At 38.1% G+C, this 17,739-nt stretch overlaps 1 protein-coding gene across 4 annotated transcripts in view; it reads left to right on the top strand.

The window, feature by feature from the left end:
* The window catches only part of SIPA1L1 (signal induced proliferation associated 1 like 1), a 200,608-nt gene that overhangs the window by 162,671 nt on the left and 20,198 nt on the right, over positions 1-17,739 (top strand). For all 4 annotated transcript variants that reach the window (XM_031065729.1, XM_005417549.2, XM_014310981.2 and 1 more), the window contains 4 exons: positions 1,438-1,713; positions 9,663-9,812; positions 14,404-14,528; positions 17,161-17,279. In XM_031065729.1, coding sequence (XP_030921589.1) covers positions 1,438-1,713; positions 9,663-9,812; positions 14,404-14,528; positions 17,161-17,279 — 670 coding nt within the window. The remainder of the gene's footprint in view (positions 1-1,437; positions 1,714-9,662; positions 9,813-14,403; positions 14,529-17,160; positions 17,280-17,739) is intronic.

Consider the following 17,739-nt stretch of genomic DNA (forward strand, 5'->3'; position numbering starts at 1 on the left):
CCAAACTAAGTACTTAAGCACTGGGGAAAGAATAGCAGGGACATAAAATATGAGAAGAAAAAACAAAGGATATAAATTATCAATATTGTAGTTCAGTTGTGAGTGACCTTATCTCCTGTTCATCCCTGTCTAGCGTGCAGTGGATCACATCAGAGTGGCCTGGGAGACTTTCAGGTGAAGCTGACTTACTTGTGCTTCAGAAGCACATCTCATGCCTTCCAACAGATAATTTAATTTGGACATTAAGACTAGAGGGTAGACTAGCATAAAACTACAGAATATGTATACTGTGGTCAGCAACATCTCAGCATTGACTGTTTCACTTTGTCTGTTCCTATTAGACCGTACAACTTGCTTATGTCAGTATGACCAGATAACAAGGTCTCTTGTTTTTTGTTTTTTTGCAGGGAAGATATACTAATATTTTTCACCCCTAATGGTGTAATTGCTTAGAGGAGGAGCTATGGTTTCAAAATTTTGCACTGATTTTTTATTTTTCTATGCATTAGAGAGTGATGTATGTAGATAAAGTAATTATGATAAAACATACTCAGTATTCACTCATATCATATATATATATATATATATATGTAAATTTGTCAAGAGAAATGACAAAATTATCCTTACTGAAGTGGAAGATCACATTTTTTTCCAAGTGCCTCATTTGAAATATATGCAGAAGTTTGCCCTGCTTCTTATGTGAGCTGCATTAGCTTATGTCCTATTCTAGTCAGATTTTTACGCTGTGCTGTTCCCCAGGAAGCAACAGGCATCTTTGGGGTTTGGCATCTACAGTTTCTAGCAAGTCTTTTCATAATGTTCAGATTTATCATCTGAGGTACTCCAAAGCCAAAGGTATTCGAAAGTTGTATCTAGTGCCTTATTTCGTGTGACTCTTGTCTTTTAATGTCTGTACATCAGAAAGGTGTGTCTCAAAAACAACAAACATTTCAGGTCTTATTTGTCTGGGTGCAGGTAAGTTCTAAAACACATGGCTTTAAGAAGGGGAGATACCCTTCTCACAAATCTTTAGTTTTTCTAGCCCAGTATCAGATGGAGAGTATCAACTTGACCAACTGGGATGTTGGAATGGATGGCTGTAAACTCTTCTGGAGAGATAGACAAGGACAGGCATTGGGTTAGGGCTTAGTGATGGTGACAACAGGGTTGTTAATGTGTGAGAATCAGGGGAAAGGCCAACACGGCAGAGTCCATGGTAGTCTGTTGTGCATCACTCATCAGGATGAAGAGACAGACTCTCAACATCACTAGTCCTTTTTCTTGAGCCTTCTAAAATTTGTTAAATAAACGTTTCTTAAAAAGAGAATCTCATACTTCCATAGAATTGGTTTAGCTTCTGTCTTCAGATTTCTCTTCTTGTGAACATGTCACATGTTTTTATTTTTTACAGCTGCATATTAATTTCTTCATTTCCAGGAGTTCTTCAGAAAACTACCGTATGCCAGTGATGGAGTACAAAGTGAATGAAGGAATGTCATATGAATTCAAATTTCCCTTCAGAAATAATAACAAATGGCAGCGAAATGCGAGCAAAGGACAGGGACCTCATGTGGCTCAGGTGCCATCTCAAATCCAAAGCCCAGTGCCATCTAGGATTAGCTCTGGAAAAGGAGAAGGGAAAATGCCACCCCCAGAACGAGCCAACATTCCCCGAAGCATCTCGAGTGATGGGCGCCCGTTGGAGAGCCGGAGGTACGTGTCTTCTTCACAAATGGTTTTTCATTGCTCCTCTGAGTCTTGCGTGGGAAATTCACAGGAGTTTATCTAAGTATCTGAAGACTGCTTTTAATCTTGGTTTTAATTAGTCAAAAGACAGCATGACTATGAGTGAAACAATAATCAAAAGGAAATACCTTTCCTGGCACAATTAACCGCAAAATTAAGTATGCTGGAATGTTTCTCTGTGTTGGATGGTATTCTGAAACTGCTGTGATGTTATTTAAGTTTTAAAAGAGTTACAGTCAGAGTTTTAGAGCTAAGTGTTCATGAACGTCAGCATTTTGAAAAAGTAAATAAAAAATTTATCTTGTTCATAGGCTTGGTGGAATTGCCTAAAGCTCCCAAAGCAAAAATAGTATTTGACAGGGTTTTTAGCAAGAGGATTCTGACTAGTATAGAAAGGAAATTTATCTGACTGGGGAGTGTTCAGTGTTCAGACATTTTAGGCTAGAGGAGAAATTCTTCTAATTTTGGATTTCTCCAGGGTAGTTTGGGTTTTTTTGTTGTTTCAAGTTCTTTAAACAAGAAAGTGATTGTTAGGATAAAGGTATCAAGTCCATCATGTAACAGTGTTTTTATTCTTTTGTAGAAAAATATGTATTTGATAGCATTGCAATGAACTGTCATTGGTTTGATTATCTATACAAATCTGTCTCTGCATTTGCAATGAGATCTGTGGAGGGAAGCAAGTTAATAGCTTGTATTTCTTATTTTGGACAATTCCTAGGGAAAAAAGCTTTAGATAGGTTCTGATCATCTTTTTGGGTGAAAAATATAAAGCAGTGGTAATAAGATGCATATTGTGGAAAATGTAAGAGTTCTAATGAAACAATTTCTAATCTTTTTCACGTCTTGAAGAACTGGGGATGGAAAAACATGTTCAAAGATGGTACAGCCAAGACCAAGGAACTACCAACATGAAACTGAAACTTCTGTGTTGGATACCTTGTTCGGAAATTACAGTCATTGCTAAGGACTAAATATTCTTACTTTCTTTTTCTTAAATATATACTTAAAAGGCTCCCATCTGTGCGAGTTGGAAAAAAAGTGCAACACTGAAAGCACTAATAATTTCATAGACGACCTGACTAGATTGTCTGTCTGTTAAAAAAGGTTGCAGAAGCCATTGAAATGCTGGACTTCATTCTCGAATTATGTATTTGGACCAACATAAAAATTGCATGACTACAGGCTATATCTGCCTCTTAGAGCTAAAGGCAGGCAGATGCTGAACTGGAAGGAAGAGCAGCTGAGCTGGTGGTGTCTTTCGCTCTCTCCAGTGCTGAACAATCTTCTTAGGTAGTTCCAGAAGGCACAGTAATACCTGGGAAAAGCTTAAGGCAGTGACAGACTATTGGATTCTGTTGAGTTGCTGTTTTTTCCAGATGCTTCCATCTCATCATGGCATTAACCAGAGAGCTTGGCTGCAGTCTGGACTTTGCTCATGTCAAAGAGAGCCTTTGGCTGCCCTGGGAGAAGGGGTATTAACAACTGTGTGTTCCTTGTGCATAAAATTGTACACAGGCAGCACCACATACCTAAGACATTCAAGATTTATCCAGTCTCTGGAGGATTCTAGAAGGGGGGTTATGACCTGCTAAATGTTTGCAAACTGAAAATTACATTTTCTTAGTCAGTATTTGTTTTCAAAAAGTGAAATTTTGACTTTTCATTTCCTTCATTTTCAGGGTATGTAGCTGGTTTTGATTTTTTTTTTCCTCCTCCAGGCATTCTTTTAAGGATTCTTTTTATTATTATTCGAAAAGGGTTCTATTGGATTTTTCATCCTTGAAAGTAGATTATCAAAGTAGCTTCTAAATTTCACTGGGAATTTTTCCGGATGCTTGAGGAATGTCTTCTGTCATCTTTCTGGTCTGCTAAACATGTTAGTCTGGGTAGATCAAGTTTAAATATATCATGACTTGCATAAGGTTAATGTCTTTCCAGTTAAAGGGAAGAAATAGGTTTTTTCATTATAAAGAAATACAGGAGGGGGGAAAACCTCAACAATAAGCAAGACTTACTTGTCTTTTCTCTGCATGATAAAAGAAAGCTTTTCTTTTCAGAAAGCTCAGATACTTCTTATTGTGTAAAGTCTTAAAATCAACAAAGGTGGGTTTTTCATAGCCCTCTTAGCTGCTGTCTCATTTAGTTTTTCACCACTAGTTTTCATATTTACCCTAAAGAACACTGAGGAGGAGGTGCTGAAATCTGTGCATGTTTCTGGTGCAGGCAGCAGTGATGGTGCTCTGCTGTGCTTTGTTCTCTTCAGTTCATTTAAGTATGTTGGAAATAAATAAAATCTGCATCAGCAGTCTTGAGAACAGGGGAATTTCACTTCATATTCATCCAAATATTGTCTCCCCATAGAGACTGCTATTGTAGGTGGGGGAGTATGTTGCTTTACACTTTCTCATTCTGAGAAGGCAGACAGATGCCCAGTCCAGCAGAGTACTTGAATTTGCCTTCTTTGGATTATCTTCATATATCCAATTTACTGGCTTATTTTCCCTGATCTTCACAATACTAGGATCCTTGAATGTAGTCATTATTGATATGGGTGGGTATTTGTAGACAGGAAAAATAACCCAGAACTTTATAAATCTTCAAATAAATCTTTAATGTTACTCCAACATTAAGGCTACAAAATCTAATAATATAAATTCAATAAATCCCAAGTTATGGCTTATTTCACAATATTCATTACCACGTGGAATACTATATAGCCTAGTACCCAGAATGAATATCAGGATAGGTTAAGGAAAAAACAATAAACCACATATGTGTGAAGTAACCCAGAGCTAATGTTTTTGGAGAACATGTAATTATAGCACTTGATTTTTTTATTTATTTTTCCCCTCCTCACATTTTTCAGGTTTTTTGTACACTTGGTTCCATGCTCTATTAAGATACAATGTGCAAGGAAAGGAGAGGAGATAATGGCAGATAATTATCTGTTCTTAGTCAATTTGTCAATTAAACTGGAACCAGTTTTAACTAAAACTTGATTGACATTTGAAAAAGTGTGGAAATCAGTGATGAAGGCATGTTGAAGACTCAGGTCTGGACTTGAGCACTTCTGTCTGTAGTTGAGTACTGTTGGATGAAAGCTCAAGGCTCTTAACTAGAAAATTTCTGAGCACAGTCAATATTTTAAACCAAATGGAAAACTGAATTACAGCATGACTGCAGTCACACACTGGCAGTAAAATTCTGCAGTATGGAAGTATCAGAACAATATAGTTGATTGGTTTGGTGTCACATTGAGGACTTTGAAGTACAGTCTTGCCCTAAGACTCCATACTTACTGGAATGATGCCCATGTCGTCAGTGATAGTAATTATGCCAGTTGTAGTTTGTAGGTTAACTCCTGCAGGCAGATTCTATTTTAAACTGTTCCTGTATTACCTAAAAATCCTCATCTGCTGCAGTGTATCTTGCATCAGTGACATTTTTCCAAATATAAACAAACAGGTATCTGTGCTCATTTGCTACCTGTCAAGTCAGCGTTGTAGTACACGCACTGCCTACCTCACAGAGTTTGAAGATTTGTTATTTAAATGTTCTCATAACATTCTTCAAATTAAAACATGTACCAACATGAGATTATATAACCCACACTTCATACCAGCTCCGGGACCTAGAGCTGGATGTAGCAGTGGAAAAACCAGAGGTTTGTTGGTATGCATGCCTGTGCAGCCAAACTCTTGCAATGTAAAAGCATCTGAGAAGAGCCATGCTGTGTCATTGACAAGGGCCGTCAGTGAGGAGCAGGGAAAAGCATAAGAAATGCTTACAAGTATAAAGGAAGGCTCTTTTTACCAGGTCTGACAGTCCCCTTGGCTGTCTGCTATGTAAGATTGCCTGGAGCTGGGTGCATCTGTACTGCTGTGGCTGCTATCTCTTCATCCAGGTTCCTGCTAGTTGGTCTCTTGGTAGTTCTCGACCTCCTCCTTGTTCTTTTGTCACGAGGGATAGTGAGTAATCACTGCTTGCTTGGTCCAGTGTAATTCATGTTTGGATGGAGTGAAGCAGAGAGGATAAGTTTCTCTATAATCCCTGGAGCCACAGGGCTTGTTCAGTGTGTCTTCATACGCAAACTCTTCTGTACGTCTGGTGTCCCACTGCCTGCCTCTGTGTCTTTTCTTGTTACAATGGGTGTTTTCTGAAAGGTGATGATCAACTTGGAAAAAACCCAAAAACTTGAGAAGGTACAGCATGACAGCATAATTGCCTTTTTGTTTCATTCACTATCCCCTTCTCCAAAATTGGTGGGTTTTTTTCCTTTTTGAATGGAATGGATTGTTTTCCTTTAAACATGAGAGCATTTGAGACGGTGTTTGCAGCAAATTGTTGTGGCTTGCAGTATTACTAGGATTGTAAAACTCAAACACATGGAAGGTAAGGAAGGTAAGCATGCCAGAATTAAGATTTGCTGTGCTGTTTTTTCAGAACTGTCGTGTAACTCTATATTCAGATGCTTCTTTTGATTAAATTACAAGAATTTCTTGTAACAGAGGACATCTGCCTCATTCAATTCACACGGTGGATGCAGCTCATTAAAGAAGAGCTATTTAGTTTTTCTTTTCCTCTTCATTACTCTGTCCCTTATTTACTGGATGACATACAAATCCTGTTGTAAAGATGCCATTACTAATTGCCCTCTAAGCTTTACAGTGGTGCCCATTACTATAGTTTCTGAATGCTTCATAGGTATTAATTAAACTTACTTTTCAAAATTCCTGTGTGAGAAGAGATGTCTTTTGCCATCTTCAGATTAGAACAAAGGTAGAGAGATAAATTATGTTCTAATTATTTGTTCTGCTTATTTTGGCCATCTCATATTTGGAAGTGTGCCCAGCATTGTTAATATTTTGTATATTCAAATTATAGCCTCAGTTGACTTCAGCTGCTTTAGGAAGATTTCAGCTCAGAGATATCGTGGGCCTTAGAATCAAATAAGGCCTTTTGAAAAACTAAAATTAGCAACAACAAATGAAAAATTGTCATTAACAAATACAGTAATGGTCACATCGGAGTGCTCTAGCAAGTGCAAAGTAAGAATTCAGTTTGCCAAGTCACCACTGACTGTAAGGCCATTTTCCCTCTTCTGCCAGCCTGACCCTCCTTTGCTTCTGGGCTCTGCAGCTCTTGCAGGAGAAGTTGTAGCACAATAGAGGCCCCATGCCTGTACAGTTTTACAGGAAAAGGCACCTGTGTATGATCTTGTAATTAGACTGCCTTAGGCCATAGGCACAAAGTGACCTAGACTGACATTTTTCTTCTGATGTGTGTACTACATACCTATGCACACTGAATACGTGGGGAAAATTACAGCTAATGCCATAGAAATTAATTTATTATAAGATGCTTTCAATGTCTGTGTTGTCATATTAAACAAAATAAATGTATGCCCATTCCACTCACTGCTTTCACAAAAGATGATGTTCTTCCCATACTTGGCAAGACTCAACCAGTTCTTTCAGGATGAACTAGATCTGTTAGAACTAAATCATGCGTGGGATAATCCCAGTTCAATTGACTTCAATGTAATTGTATCTGTTTAATGTAATGGACGCTTGGCCTATTTTTAAATTCAATTGTGGGACTCATGCACTTAACCATTTTGGCATTTCTTTTTAAAACTCTCTTTTGAAATAGATAAGAGCTGGCTTTAGTATGGTTTTTAATTATAAACAAAAGACAGGCTCAGATTATTTTAGCTATAGGGACATACTGCTAACACAACAATGCATCTTTTGTGTTGGGAGGTGCCTTTCATCAAAAGATTTCAAAGCAGTTCAAAAAGTCAATTTGCACTAATTTGCTCTCCAATTCTTTTCTCTTACATGTTTCACAAAATGAAATGTCTTATAGCATTAGTGTGTTTTAGTGCAACTGTGAACTGTACTAACAAAAATATACTTCTGCTTTAATTAAAAGAATGTCCTACCTCACTGGTTGTTCATCTCTATTGTTCAGACCACATTTCTAATACAATTTTGTTTGCCCTCAAGGCTTTTCCTCTTTGTAAATGAGTTAGAACTCTATGACATAGGGTTCTGAAATCTTGATATTCCTTCTGAACAGTGCTGTCACTTTTTGGTAAGGCATAGGAAGAAAACAAAAAGGCATAGCTGAATGTGAAATGAAAATGTAAGCATTTTTCAACAGAAAGAATTTCAAAGAAATTATTTGAGAAGTAATTGGTTTCCTTACCATCAATTCCAATTTAGCATTGGGAATAAAGGTCATAATTTTAAACTGTGTATTGCTCTGCAAGTGTAACTGAGTTTAAATGTGTGTACCTTTATATGTGAGCGAATGCTAATGAAAGTGCATTTTTGTGTGGCCAAATGATTTTTTCTTCTTTTTGGAGGAGTGCTTCTGGGAAAATAAACTGCTTGGCTTATGGGTCCCCAAGTTTTCAAGTCTTCAACCATGTTCTTTGCAAGCAAATATTTCAGAATAGTTGCTTGATAAATGTGGGATAAGTTAAAAGATGTTTGGTAGACTAGAAAGGCATTACTGGAATTGATCTAGCACTTAACCATGGTTAGGCCTTAGATAATTCCTTTCTTGTCTCAGAAAAAGACTTACTATTAGTTATATGCACTTCATGAAATTCCAGATGGCAAAAATGTTTGATCCAGTCGTACTGCTCTTTCCATTTTAAGATTTTGTTTACTGCTTTCTTGCAAAGTACTTAGGAGGACAATGCACATTTGATAGAAATATAAATATATATACACACACTGTTTTGATATAAGTGCATACATAAGTACAATTAATCAGTTCAATAATTGTTTTTCATTTCCAAAAGATTTTTTAAACTTTTAAAGTTTTTACAGTATTGTGGTGAGAGCTAATTTGAAATCTGCCACTCCTTTAGAGATCCAGATTAAATGGCCAGGCTAAGATCTTCTAAAGCCCAAGACCCGAGCTGGGTGCTGAGGCAATTTATCTATATGTTTCACTGAAGTCATTATCTGTTTTTCAAATATTAAATTATTTAGCTTGTGCAAATTATTGTTTTCCTAGATAAAATGAATAAAGGCTTTTGTTCACAGTAGGAGTTGGATGTTTGTGAATGGCATAATTCAAACTTCGCTTAAATCACTGTAAAACTTTTGAATAGCATCAGTCACAACTGAGTAGGACAAAGAACTAGCTAACAGCAGTGAGTTTTGCTGGGGTTTGGGAAACAAAATGCACAAAGCTAGCAGTTATCTACAAAAGCCTTTGACTACAGAGCAGGATATGAGTTGGGCAGTATAAGCCTGCTGCTTCCAGCCATTCTGCCCAGCTGCATGTGTTGCAGTTCTAGACTGTTTATTTGCTGTATAGTTATTCTGACAGGTTTTCAAACAGAGTTCTTGATCTGTTGAGATAGTTTTGTATTAGAATGTTAAGCTTTAAGGTGCTACGTATAGATTTCATTGCATTTTTTTAGTCGTTGTGTTTTAATGCGGACAAGTTTGGTGGCGTAGAGGTAAACTTGATGCTCTTGAAAGAGTTTGCATAGGCAGCTCACTACATTTAGTTTAAGTTCTAGGCAAGAGTTTGCTATGAGAATTAGGAATATTTTCTTCTATTTGCTATTTTGATGAGGAATGTAATGTTTCATTATTCTTTACAATCAATATGTAACAACAGACTTTAGAAACCAGAATGTTTTCCTAATGTATGCCAGAATTTTCTTCCCACATTGCCTTTATTTCTTCCCATGCATCCAGGGTTTTACAGTTGATTTTCATGGTTTCCAGTAGATAATAAGGGGAAAATGTTTGATCCTTCAGCTGATGGGATTTCTGCTGTCTCCATGACGCCATTGCTTGCAGCTGTGGCAGTTTGCAGGGTGTTTTTGAGCATGCCTTGCAGTGTGATCCTGCTGATGAGAGGCTTCCCTTGCTCCCTCACAGGCTGTCCCCTGGCTCCGATGTCTATGTCACCGTCTCCTCTATCGCCTTAGCAAGGTCGCAGCAGTGTCGCAACTCTCCAAGCAACTTATCCTCCTCCAGTGACACCGGCTCTACTGGGGGCACGTACAGACAAAAATCTATGCCAGAAGGGTAGGCACCAGGCTTTTTACATATTCTGTTTTGGCAGATTTTTTGTTCTCTGTTCCATTCATTGTAATGTGTGCTTAAGGAGTGCTTACGCAGGCTCCTGTCAGCTGTTGTTTACATGCATGAAACCATGGCTGTTTTCAAATAACACTGTCATGCTTCTTGAAAAAGCCAGTTTTAAAAATCCTTTGCTTCCACTTTTACCTTGTAGCCTAACTGCTCTTTCTGTTCCTAGTCTACAGCTGCTCAGGTTACTACACAGAAGGACTTTTCTATATTTAAAAACCTTCATTAAAGGTGCTGATTTCACGTGGCAAATTGCTTCCTTTCACAGATTTAGATCCTAAAAGAAAAGTAGTAATAGATTTGGGACTTTGCAGTCAGTTAATAGTTGAAGCAAAGTAGTACTGAGTGCAGCTAAGATGTGTGGGCACAAAAGTGCTAATTAATCCACAGCTAGCTTCTTTTTCACATATTCACAGTCTTTCTGTCTTAAAGCTTCCAACTTTCCAGAAGTCTTAAAACTCTCTGAAGTGTCAATGTAAGGGGCAACTTGCAGAGGAAGAAATTAAATCTGTATCATATTCGGAGAGCACCGAAAGGACCAATAAATCAAAGATCACCAAGTAGAGGAAAAAAAATAATTGGCAGCAGAAGAGCTGTCAACTACATTCCAAATTACTTCCTATAGAGAAGATAAAAGGACAAAACTGCTGATAGTTCACACTGCAAATCTTCACTCTGAAGTATTCTTGAGTACTTTGCCAGGTCATTGTGTGTAATTAATTTTGGTTTGGGTCTTCTATAAAGTAGAAATATCTTTGTTTTAAAAGATACATTATTAGTGGGATTAAATGCCATTGTCCAGAACTGCTTAGTACAAGGGCACTGTCTTTTGCCTCTAGGTGCTCTGTGTCAGCCCAGAGAACACTGTTCTGAGCACGTGTTTGAAAAAGTACTGCTTCTTGCTCCACAGCACTGAAGATTTGTCCTCCCCTGTCCTTCCTGCAGCTCAGTTTGAGGTTTTATGAAGAGTCAGTCTCTCTCTGCTGCCCACCTTCATGAAGGCTTTGATTCATGACACTATCAGGCCTGTTCTGGTCATTGTTTAAGTTTGTGCTTAAGTCCTACTGACTTTAGGAGATTTGCCCTTAAATCTGTTAAACTTTGCTGTGAGGAAACACTAGATATAGGTGTATCCAGGGCTCTGCAGCTGGAAAAAGGCGCTTAACCTCTTTATCCTCTGTAGACTTTCTGGCTCATTCACATCACGCCAGCAGCATTTCTGTGTTACCTTGAATTCTGATGAGTAGCTCGTGCTCCCATTATTGTTTGCTCTTTTCCAACTAAGTCATTTGCGCTACAAAAGAAGTATTGCTGCCATACGTCCTTAGACCACCACAACCATAACTGCTTGAGTAAGCAGGGATTTTCAGACACACTTGAAGGTTTGTTTTGAATTGTCCTCAGGGCAGACCAGCACCCATCCCAACCCTTTTCCATGTTTTAAGTTAGTTATAAACATATGTTCTCTATGCCATTCTTCAAGCATTTTGAAGTTTCAGCACGGAGATGTGTCCTAGAAATCTTGGCTGTACTGTCATTTTGGAGTTGAAGTTTTAATTCAAGGAAACACAGTTTAAATGGAATAATGAAAGAAGCAATTAATAGGTGAACTTTGCATGTTCTTTATTGGATGCTCTTTAGAAAAACCCCAATTTCTTGACTCCAGTTATTTTACTGTTTTGTTCTATTCCCATAAGAAAAGCAGTTTGCCTCTCATACTGTCCTTGTACACATGAATCATACTTAGGATTTCCCAAACATCTGCCTAAATGGTAAGCATATAAAGACTAAATGGAAAGCATGAAAAATGTGATTGTGAAGGAATGTTTTCCTTGCCTCAAGAAGCAATTAAATGTCTGTCCCTTTACTAAAAGCCGATGCAGTTCCATGTTCATCTTCTGTTGAGATTGGTCTGAAAGAGCAGGTTCAGAGCAGCTCTGCAGCTGTGTTTGGTATCCCAGGTAGGACTGGTCAGCATTACCCTGGATGTGTTGTTAAAGTAGGGGAGAGAAATTGTAACATTGAGTTGCTAAGATGTTAGAGAGAATGATGGGCTGAAATAAGGGCCAAGGGGGACCCATGTCCTGAAGGTAATCTTCCAAAGATGAAGTTCCAGTTTGCTATAGGTACACCACTCTCTGAGATTTCCCAGTGCAGGAAATCTCAACCTCACCATTTGTGCATACATTTATTTATTGTTACACAGTGTGACAATCGGAAGGTTTGTGAAATTTAACTGACCAGGAGAATGGTGAGTCCAGCCTCTGTCAGACATTGGTACAAGCAGTAATTGCTGCCTCTAGATTATTGATCCATATCCTAAGCTGGGTTTAGATAAAAACTTCCTTGCCTTCAAGAATATCCAGATTGATCTTGATGTGTATATGTGTGTTCTGTACACTTACGCTGTGTTTGTGTGTTCGCTATTGCACTGACAATAAATTATTGTAGAAAGTAAAATTTAATCATACATAGATTGACAGCTTATATGCATATGAACATAATGGAGGTTAGGTAAGAGGACATCACAAGAGAAAGCAAACTATTGATGCAGTGCAACTTCATTGCACCAAGATTTGTTTGGGCTTTGGCCTTTTCTTTTAGATACCAGCTTCTAGTTATTTTATAATGAAAATATATTCTTCTCATGAGAGTTTGTTTACAAATATTAAAATTTAGACCACAGATCAGTGTTTAAGAAATCAGTCACCTTTGAAATGCTGTGTTTAGACTTTTTTTACATATCTTGAATTGGTATTGAAATCATCATGTTTAATTCAGGTATTCAATCAGTGAAATCCTACTTAGTCTGTGTGAATAGAAAAGGTAAAATGTTACTTTTTGCATAATTTTAGTGTAAATTGTTTATATTCAGAAGGCAGATATATACAGGTTTTCCTTACTTTTTCTAATTCATCAAAATGTATGCTGGCTGTATCAGGGAGCAGTGAACAAAAGGGAAGTATGATCACGTTTGGGTGAATTTTTAGAAGGCTGAAATTGCAATGTGTGCTGCACATTACAAGTGTGTTCCAGCTGCTTGTTCTGGAGGATGGGAGTGGGATTTTGTTGTTCTGAGCCATATAATTAATGTTGCTGTGGTGGGTTCATTTGAGTTATCAAGTGTGTGAACTTCAAGTGGGATAACCACATTGCGCTTGCTCTGGTAGCTGGGAAGGTGTTTTACATTGGAGGTTGTGTGGGGCAGTCTGTAGCTCATAGAGTAGACAGCACAGCTGGGCTATTTTATTTTCTCTCATTTTATTAGACATTACAGATAGAGAAACTCATTGATATAGAGATGATATATCAGCTTATAATTATTTTGTGTGTTATTCTGTGCATGTAGAGTTGAAGGATTTTCTTTTTCCTTCAGGGTATATCTGATTAAAATAAAAACCTCTGAAATACATTATTCTTGATGAATTCTTAATGATTGATTTGCTATTTCTGAACCAAGCTATAATTCTTGCAGACTTATAAGTGATTTATATGTAATACAGAACTGTAGATTTCAAGTCTTACAGGCTTTTAGGCATATGAGGCATGTAGGCTCAGTGTGGCACATGGGCCCCGTGTGTCTCTTTTGTCATTAGCTTGATCTCCTTGAGTTTACTCTGTCTTTATTTATCTTCCTGAAATCCATCTGCCTATTCTGACAGGATTTGCAAAGTCCATTGAACTTTTCATTTTGCTCTGTATGCTTTCTTTTACAGCAATAGGTGTATGTCTCGCTACTTTCTTACAGCTATATTTAATTTGCAGTAATCCACTCAAATCATTTTATGATCAAATAACTTAAGAATTTACAGAATTTATACACACCAGGATTTGGGAATCCATATTCAACAGTCGACTTTATAGAGGCTTATTAAAAGTATTTGGCGGTGTTAATATTGTCCCAAAGAAATCCATGTTGTTGGCATATATGTCTGCATCAGCCAGAGGTATGACCTTACTACTCTCTTGGTTGGAACCCAGGGAAGTGGCTGAGATCCTTGGGATTGTCCCAACAAACTTTCTGATGCTTTCTTTGACTAGTTTGAGGTAGTGCTTTGAGGTAGTTGAAAGAATCTGATCTTTTCCCAATAAACACACCTCATTTCCCTATGTGGTTTTTATCCAAACTTTTACATTTTGCTCACTATGTTGAGTTTTCTGTTACCATGTAACAGTCTGGTCACCTTTTCATGTAAACATCTGTGTAAATAAAAATGCATAATTTTCTTTCTTGATGTTTTGATCTGTTTTTTTTTTTCAATTGTAGCATTGTAACCAGTTGTTCTTGCCCAAGGATGCTCAATAAATTAATGGATATTGTAATCGTATGCATTAAAGCTGGTAAAAGGGTCTGGAGAGCTACCACAAAAATGAAATGGCAAAGCATTATAAATCCCTCAAGCATTTGTGCTTTGCATTGGTTTGCCCTGTTGTTTGACACTGGGTTCTTAAAAGTGCTCTTTTTTCCCCTTGAGCGAGGTTTATGTATATTTAAAATGCTTATCTGCTTTGTGTTTGGGGAGAACAGGTTTGGAATTAGCCGCAGATCCCCCGCTTCCATTGACAGGCAGAGCACGCAGTCGGACACGGGTGGCAGCGGCAAGTCCACGCCCAGCTGGCAGAGGAGCGAGGACAGCATCGCTGACCAGCTGGGTACGTACGGAGCTCTGACCTTGGCCCTGCCTCTCCTGGCACACACTGAGCCCTTTCTAGGGTGCTGCTTTCAGCGCCTTTCAAAGTTAGCCTTGTTCATCGGGATGAATAATTAGGTCTGGAGCATGCACTGAAGCTTCTGCGGTCTGCTTCCTTGAGACCTAGGAGTATCACCTGAGGAAGAACTGATTTCATTTCCTTATTTGATTGTGGAATTAAATCTGCCTTAATGCTCTTACCCTGAAACATTCTGTCCTTTTAGAAGCAGCTGGGCAGACATACTTATTAATTTGTCTTGCTGCCAAGGACTTATTTGACCTTACCTGCTCTCCTGAGTGGCTTGACTTAGTTCAATTTTTCCTTAGTTGACTAAAGTGCTTGTGATGCTTCCTTTTCAAATGGTGCTATATAAATGCAAATTGATTGTTTGATCATTGAAGCTATAAAAACACCATGTATAAAATGGAAAAAATGCAATTAAAGTTTAAATAGTCAAGTAAATCTATAAGTAGGTAATCACCTTCCACAAATGTATACATTTTCATTGCATGTAGCAATTAAGCTGTCAGCTGAGGGAACACATTAACTACATAAAACAGCTAGGAACTGAGAATTTATATTGTTAGGCCTTCATTTGAAGTTCTTGCACATAGGCCTTTTGCTACAACTATGGCTTGACTTGAAAGGATTACCAGTAAGACTGACACCAGTGAAAAAGTCCTGTCTACAAACAGCAGTTTTCCAACATGATGACCCTGACCAAGGTTGCTAGATTGTGTTTCTCTAAATTTTTTTACCCTAGATTAAACAATTCCATACTTTGTTATTGCATCACTTTATTGCATCACTGTACAAATGGACTAATGTTCTAGGGAGAATACACTTCAGTGACATGAGGAATTTAAGGCATATGCTGCCAGCCTCTGGTTCTGAAGATGTTCTTGGTTCACACACCTTCACAACCTCAGTAAGCTGTGCCTTGTCATCAAAGCCATCTGTCAGTCCCTCCCTCACAACTCCCCCCATACTCACAGTAAAAAACTATGATTATACTAATCTGCAGTTCTTGTTTTGACAGAACAATTTTAATCACATATGTTTTGAAGCTGTATGATGGTAATGACACATGTAAAAATGATCTTTTTGCTCAGCATTTCTTTTGCAGACCAACAGTTGGGTGTTGGTGCTGGCACTGAGGGAGCTGCCAACAAGTTCTGTTCTGTAGTGTCAGGTGTCAACATATTAGCAAAATAAATAAAGCCAGAAAGAACAGGAAAAATTACATGGTAGGAGAGATGACTCCAGCATTTGGAAAAGGGTGAGAAATGCACAGTGACGTAAAATCCCTGTATTTTATCTCTTGTGTATTGTCCTGCTTTCATAGAATTGGAAGCTGCATCTCTGATTGGAGACTTTATTGTCAATCTGGTGAATTCAGGTGAAAGTTTGGTTTTTGACAAATAAGTATGTTTCCACTTGGGATAATCTGTCTCAGGGTAAATAAGGCTTTAGGTGTAGTGAATCCACACACTGACACCTTCCTGGCCTATCCTTTGCTGCAGAGCACTTTGTTCTGTGTTCACCAACACTGCTTGCTACCACTTGCCAGGGGAAATCAAGATTGGTGATGATATTATTACTGGTGTTATGATTATTATTCTTAAAAAAAAACTCACAGCTTTTATTTGTTTTTTAAAAAGCTCATGATGCTGCAGATCAAGATGAACAAACTGTAGCTGTGGTGGACAAAACACTGCTATTTACAATGGATATTGTTAAGTACTTGATGTTTGTCAGCACATATTCTACTTAAAAGGAGCATTTTTAGAAGAGCAGAATATATGAAGAAGTACATGTAAAAACTTATAACTGAGAGAGATTCTTTTAAAATACTGACCTTGGGCTCTGAGAAGGCAATTACCTACCTAACAGGCTGTGTCTGAACACCCTCTAGACCTTCACAGTTATCTCCTGGGGAAATAAGTTTTATTGGCGAAGTGTATTCCTCTGACTATCCATGTAAGATGAGTGATTTGACTTCCATTCACTTTTGTCAGGTTTAGTTTAGTAAGTATTCCTTTTGTACATCTATGCAGTTTCCACATTCACAGCCAGCAGTGTTTAAGATAGAAAACGTTTATTTAACTCAACTTTGGTAAGAAATATGTGTAGTAGTTGTATTGGGGAAAATGGATTCATTCAAGTGATCTCTGTAGACTTGCTATTGTCCTGCCTTGCATAGAATGCCATTTAAGGAAATGTGGGTGTTGAGTCTTTTAAATCTCTCGTCAGCAGGTATCAAGCATTTAGAGATCCAATGTCAGTACCCTGTGAAAGGGAATAGTCTGCTGTTTAAATGCTCTGATACAGTGCTGTTGGACAGTGGGGGCATGATACTGTTCAGATTGTTCTAACCAAAGTCAGAATGGTGGCAGCTAGTTTTTCATGAAGCCTTAATGATTTACACCAGGATGTAATGGATGGGCCCCAAGTTCCTCCCCTGTGTTCTGTCACAATATGTACCTGGTTTTGGCTAAGGTAGTGTCGGAAGAATTGCAGTGTAAAATAAGGTTAGACTTTTTCTTAGCTTGTAGCACTGCTCTCTCAGTCCATGGTGTGTGCTGTGTTGCAGAGCCAACGTGCCATCTCCCAGCAGTCTCAAAAGTACTGCCGTCCTTCCGAGAGAGCCCCAGTGGAAGACTGATGAGACAGGATCCCGTGGTACACTTGTCTCCAAATAAGCAGGGTCATGTAAGTTATCCCAAAAAAGGGATTATTTAATGTTTCACTTTCGCTCTACAAGCTCTTGATACCAAAATTGTTCTAAGTTATATTTAGAGTGTCAATTAAAAAAAATGGCAAAGAAAAAAAAATCCTGTTCCTTACTAGAACATGGAGAACGCAGCAGAGCAGGCCTGTTGGTGCCTAAATCCTACAGCACAGTGTACTGAAATATTTACTAGTTAGTAAAGATTTGCTGCCAGTTGAACAGCAACCTCTTGTCTGTTATCTTGTAAGAAGTAAAGGATTAGTAGAAATTTGCAAAGCTATTCCTAGACTTCACATGTAAGACTTGCAGTTTAACTAGTGTATCTTCTAATGCAATGACCAGAAAGCTGCTGCTTTTGAGACAGACTGGTGATTTTTGTTTTGTATTTTCTCCTTTTTCATAACATACACTGTTGGAAGTCTGTCTCCTGGAATCCTGCTG

This window comes from Geospiza fortis, unplaced genomic scaffold (genome assembly GCF_000277835.1).
Source record: "Geospiza fortis unplaced genomic scaffold, GeoFor_1.0 scaffold54, whole genome shotgun sequence".
NCBI classification, from domain to species: Eukaryota; Metazoa; Chordata; class Aves; order Passeriformes; family Thraupidae; genus Geospiza; species Geospiza fortis.